The 6124-nt window shown below is 37.4% G+C and overlaps 1 protein-coding gene across 1 annotated transcript in view; it reads right to left on the bottom strand.

Moving 5' to 3' along the window:
- Positions 1-6124, bottom strand: part of LOC107584326 (tRNA dimethylallyltransferase, mitochondrial-like) — a 100872-nt gene that overhangs the window by 33207 nt on the left and 61541 nt on the right. The window contains exon 5 of the mRNA XM_016270903.1: positions 2588-2665. Coding sequence (XP_016126389.1) covers positions 2588-2665 — 78 coding nt within the window. The remainder of the gene's footprint in view (positions 1-2587; positions 2666-6124) is intronic.

The following is a 6124-nucleotide window of genomic DNA, read 5'->3' as shown; positions in this document are numbered from 1 at the left end:
CGGGGATCTTCAAGTAAAATTCACATTCCAGGGACTAAATATCACGTTATTGGGGTCGCTTCAACCCGCGGGCATGGACAACAATCCGCGGCAACAGTGTTAAAGTAGCCCAATTCCGTGGGAAAACCGCGGACTTGGCAACACTGCTTATGAACCGACCGCACAATAGCGTTTCATTGTTTACCGCTGTAAACAAAGCAGAGTTGCGCTTTATACGGAGAAGAAAATGCCATTGCCATCTAAACTTTTCTCAAGACAGTACCCTTCAGTGATACATTAATATAACCCCATAAATGTAATGCATTTTTGTACTTATTTTACTGTTTTTTTCGGGATCTACTGGGACAGTGATAAAGATCTACCAGTCGATCGCGATCGACGGGTTGGCGACCACTGCTTTAGAGAAAAGTATTATCTTTCCTATTTTTACCCAAAATAGGGTGTTGTGAGCATTACTGAGTACACACGTAATGTGATGACTGTTTAAAAACAGGTTTGTAAACGACTCATACACATGTAAAACTGCGTCGCACACGTGCTACTGGAATACATTAACTCAAGGCTCAGACTGTTTTTTGTCGCACTGTACAGCCCCATCCAAACCTGTTCCAGATTGTAGAAGGAGCTGCTCGTTATTATCGTGGGAAGATGAATTCTTATCGTGTGGAGAATTTTTACCGGTATATCGCAAACGAGAAGATATCGCCCATCCCTACTGTAGCCTTAAGTTTTCGCAAGTTATTACACATGCACCTGAATAATTATGTATGTAAATACGTATGTTACAATTATGAAAACGTTTTTATAATAAATTGCTGACAGTACAATACTGGACAATGATGTAATCTGCAGAATATACACTTCAATTATGAGACTACAGTGTTTCCGGTACATTGAGAGCGGGTGTCTTTATATCATTGTATTTCTGAAGGAAACCGACTGTCTTCAGAAAATTGGATGTCATTTTCATTTAATCTCGCATGTAATGTCTGATAAAGCAGTGTTTTTTTTGAGCGGAGCGCTGCTTTGTGTACAGCCGCTACCGGGGAAACCTTGATCTCTACCACTCCAACAGCGCCTCCTGCTGGCAGAGAAGGAGTTTGCATAAATATGCCGCCCGCCTGGGAAACACTGGACTATGGTACAAATAAATTCAACTGTATAACAGTTTCACTGCAATTCATGTTATAATGTTAGAATTAAATAACAATAAAAAGTTTTTTGGAAGGCGGGCGTTCATCGAACCTGGAACTAATCGAGCCGTTTGTGCCAGTCTGGGGAGAAAGGTATTGTAATAATGTAAATTATGTAAAAAAATAATTCCTTTTTTTCCCAAAACCACCAAGCATGAGAGCATGTTCTAGTACACCCCCAAAACAAATTCAAGACATTGTAAAAGAGCATAATAGGACCCCTTTAAAGCTTTTATACACAGAATGAACTATTGCACTCTTTCGTGTTATTTTTTAAATTTTTCATCTATGTACATATGCATCAGACAGACCACTGTGCCACGTTATAATGTTTTTTCAGCATCTCTCTCTATGAGCATAGTTAAAATTAGTTTATCTTTAAACAACCCACCCTTGGGACCCTAACCCTAGCTGTTTCTGCATACACCAAGACACAACCTATGTGAGCGTCCCCTGTGCCACATGCATACACACCCTCCTTTTAATTTTACAGCTTTTATTACACAAACAACTAATAGTGCTTCACTCGTACATTCTTCATTCTATAAAGCGTCCTTCACTTCCTCTCTCTAGATAAACTTCACACCCTGATGTCACCAGCACACACATATACACACAGCTGTTAATCCATTGAAGAGTTCGCTGATTCAGGCTGTTGTCTGTTAGGAAGTAAAAGTACAAACCGTTCAGACTGACCGTGTCTTGAAACACCCAAGCTTTACAAGCATTTGATCTTTTATCAACCCAAGGCTGGTAAATACTGAACCCTGAGCCTTGGAATTTTTAGGCTGTCTGTAAGGGAGGGGTAGCCTTCAAACACACACATAGTATTTCTACACAAACGTTTGTGTGTTTAATGGTCTGTGTGAAGTCCATCTCGTTAAAAAATGGCTGTGATTACCTGATCATTGGACCGTACTGAAAGAAAACGAAAAATATGCACACATACACAGCTCCAGTAACCTCTGAGGGCAACTGAAGCCAATATACAATAGACAAGCCACGAGTGAAGCCAACATATAATGCACACCAATGAATTCAGAATTGAAAAGAGTTAACTGCGGCTACAATTCCCTTGAGAGTAAGTGTGATCCAAATTAAAGCCAGTGGCTACGATGCACTCTGAACTAGCACAGCTATGGTGTTACTTAGCATCCAGCAGCAGAGACCGTACCTCACAGACCATTAAACTCTCAAACACAAGCAACAGGATGGAAAGGGAAGGGGGACTCACATTAAAGGTTTCATGCATGAATTTATTCCAGGGATATTATGGCTGGAATAACCTGCAGTTTGGTACCATTTGGGGATCAAATAAGCTGCCTTCTGAACTTGACCACTACACCACACCAGCACCCAAACTAAGAAAAGTGTGTCTAATCATTGCGACTTACTCTTGAGGAATCGGTTGCGGAACCATTTGTTCTGTTTTCGGGCGTAGCGGCGGGTCACCTGCTTGAGAGACTCGATCCCTGTGAGAGGAGGAAATAACGAGATCAATATATGATGGTGACACCAAATACTATGCGAGATGTTTGTGGGAGAAATCAAGTAAAAAGAAGTCATGCACAATGGGTTTACTGACACAATTTTAAGTGCTTAATAGCAAAACCTAGAGGACGAGGGGAAGAGGAAGAGGCAGTTCCATTAAAACCCTCAGCCGCCCCCTCACTCAATCCACTTCCCCTTCAGTATATCCTCTTACCACTGGTGCCAGAGCACATTGGACTGCGTCTGTGTACAAAGACTACACAATTTTATGATTTTCAACAAATATTGGGATTTAAACTGTTACATTTAACAGGACACTTCAACCAAAATTAATCACTCAATATTCACTCATCATTTTTGTACTTTGAAAGTCCACGCCAACAAAACTTTCATGCATCAAAAACAAACAAAAAAGACCTTGTAAAAATAATCCATTTGAATCAAGTGGTTTAATTCCTGTCTTCTGAAGAGACACAATTTGCTTTATTTGATTAACAGATTTATTTATTCACATATAAACACTGATCAACGCACATACATTGAGCACATTTGAGCTTCAGATACTTTTGAGCTTTTTGTACTTTTTGATGCATGAAAGATTTGGTTGAATTGACATGAGGGTGAGTAAATGATCCCTTTTTTGTGCGTGAACTATCCTTTTAACATCTTGCACTGCTAGTGCAAAAGTTAGTATTATCATGCAATATTAATACATTTGTATTAATTTCTTTTAAAAACAGCATTGCTAGGTGGTCCAGATAAACCCTAAAGCTTTTATTTTGACAGACATCTGCACTTTTGTGTACAATTTTCTTATTGAGCTCCTCATTCCAAATTAAATATCCACCTCCTCTGTCTACACAACTATGTGTCATCATGCTATGTTAAATTTTACAGTAACCTGTGGCACCAAAAGCTGAAATGATTGCATCACGAGCCCCTCGTGTGTTTGAAGTATGTGCAGTAGACAACAGAACAGAGCGCCACCCCTTCAGTTCGAGTCACAGAAAAAAATGCAGACTTCTTTAATCATTTTCTATTTTATATCGTAAAATGTCATTTATTCCTGTGATGCTGACATTTCAGAATCATTACTCCAGTCTTCAGTTTCAGATAATCCTTCAGAAATCATTTTAATCTGTGACCCTGGACCACAAAACCAGTCTTAATTAGCATGGGTATATTTCTAGCAATAGTCAAAAATATATTGTATGGGTCAAAATGATTGATTTTCCTTTTATGCCAAAAATCATTAGGATATTAAGTAAAGATCATGTTCCATTAAGATATTTTGTAAATTTCCTACTGGAAATATCAAAACTTAATTTTTGATTAGTAATATGCATTGCTAAGAACTTAATTTGGACAACTTTAGAGGCGCCTTTCTCAATATTTTGAATATTTATGCATAAATCTCTCTCTTTTTTTTATTTTTAAATTGACCCTTACGACTGGTTTTGTGATCCATGGTCACATATGCTGATTTGCTTCTCAAGAAACATTTATTTTTATTGTCAATGTTGAAAACAGTTGCTGCTTAATATTTTTGAGAAAACCATGAATTTATTTATTTTTTTACCAGAATTCAAATGCAGGTCCAAATGCTCTATCAGATCCCAAAGCAAACAACAAACAGTGCTAATATACACTAACTGTGTACTGTAGTACTATCAAATAATCATAATTCTAACCTTTATCTCCACACCGAAATCTTATTTGGCCAGACACGGGTTTATCTTGAATCTAAACTCTTAACATACTGGTGTCTGGGCTCACAGACAGCGGCATCCATACAAAACATTAATACAATTCACAATCCATCATATAAACAGAGCAAACTAACCAATCCAAGAGCAGCATTGTTGACTTCATGGCCTATTGACAAGTCAGTAATGCTCAGAGCACTCAACACAAGCAATTCGCACTTATGAGCTCTCAGCAGACATGAGCACCAGTATGAGTGCTGCAACTTTCATGCTTAGCATGCCGGTAATTGATCTTGACACCAATCCAACTGACTGACAGAAAGAGAGAGAGAGACGTCTCCCTCTCTACAGCCCCTCAGCAGCTGTTAACCGAGACTGAGAGTGTTCGGTCTTAAAACACTGAATGTTTTAGACATCTGATCAGAGTTCAACACCACTGCAGCGATCAATCCCCTACTGAAAATCAGAAGACAACCCCTGTTTGCTAAATAACAGGACTGTCAATCTATTACCAGTTTTACGTAAATTAGTTATGCTGGTTAATCAAATAATTCACATATTGGTATTTAAAGAAAATGCTCCAAAATGAAGATAAGTCAAAAACTTTGTGTCCCCTCTGTACTATTTTAATAGGTTTGTTTACACATGCATCAAACATGTTGGCATAATCATAAGTAATCAATACTGTAATGAGAATTAATCACCAGCTATTAATAATGGACACGTACAATAAACTAGGGCTGCCACTAACGACTATTTTTATTTCGATTAATCTATCGATTAATCGATTAATCTAAATGATTAATTTCCCACACGCAAAAAAAAATAAAAATTTTAAAGGACATTTTATTAAACTTGCAACTTTGCCATTCAGTAGTGTACCATAAAAAAGTGTAAATGTAAACAAGCCATTGACGAAATGTAAAAATGTAAACAAACCTAATAAAAATGAAATAAAAAGAAAATAATTATCTCAAACAAAAGTAAATCAGCATGTTCTTAATGTCAATATATCCACATGTTCTGGGCTTCTGTTCATTACAGCTCTGAGTGCAACTACAAAGGGAAAAATAAATCTGTTTAAATTAACCCCAACAGTTGGGGTTTCACATTAAATAAATGCAATGTTTAGAGTCCACTAGAACCAAGTCTTAAAAATGTATTATTAAAAGTACTCTTAGAAATGTGTAAACAACCGATTTAAACAGACATCTCCAGCAAAAAATGGAGGACTTCAGTAGTGAAACTCCAAATGAAATCCAAATTTCTATGAAATCCTTTTTTTAAAGCAAAAGTAAAGTGCAACAGAGAGTGCAAGAAGCAAGTGTCCATCTCATAGTTCAAATCACTGAAATCAAAGTTCAGTATTATAGTGTAAGAATGACAACATGCCCACGTGTTCTGGTCTACTAATAATAAAATATTATAATTAAAGGGGTCATATGATGCTGCTAAAAAGAACATTATTTTGTGTATTTGGTGTAATGAAATGTGTTTATGTAAATGTTACGCCCCTCACATACTGTTGATGCCGTGTCCGGCCGGAGCGACGACACAAAAACATTAAAACCCATTACAAACGAGGCATTTGTTGCATCCAGTGGGGACATAATTACTGATTATAATGACTTATACTGTCTTTTTACGCGTTGCGTTGCATTGCATTGTGCCATGTAAACATAAAACCCTGTCTGCATTTGTGATCAGAGAAATGACAAACAACAAGTGCTACTC

This window comes from Sinocyclocheilus grahami, unplaced genomic scaffold (genome assembly GCF_001515645.1).
Source record: "Sinocyclocheilus grahami isolate Dianchi unplaced genomic scaffold, SAMN03320097.WGS_v1.1 scaffold58.1, whole genome shotgun sequence".
Classification (NCBI taxonomy): domain Eukaryota; kingdom Metazoa; phylum Chordata; class Actinopteri; order Cypriniformes; family Cyprinidae; genus Sinocyclocheilus; species Sinocyclocheilus grahami.
This window is presented reverse-complemented; position numbering and strand designations above follow the sequence as displayed.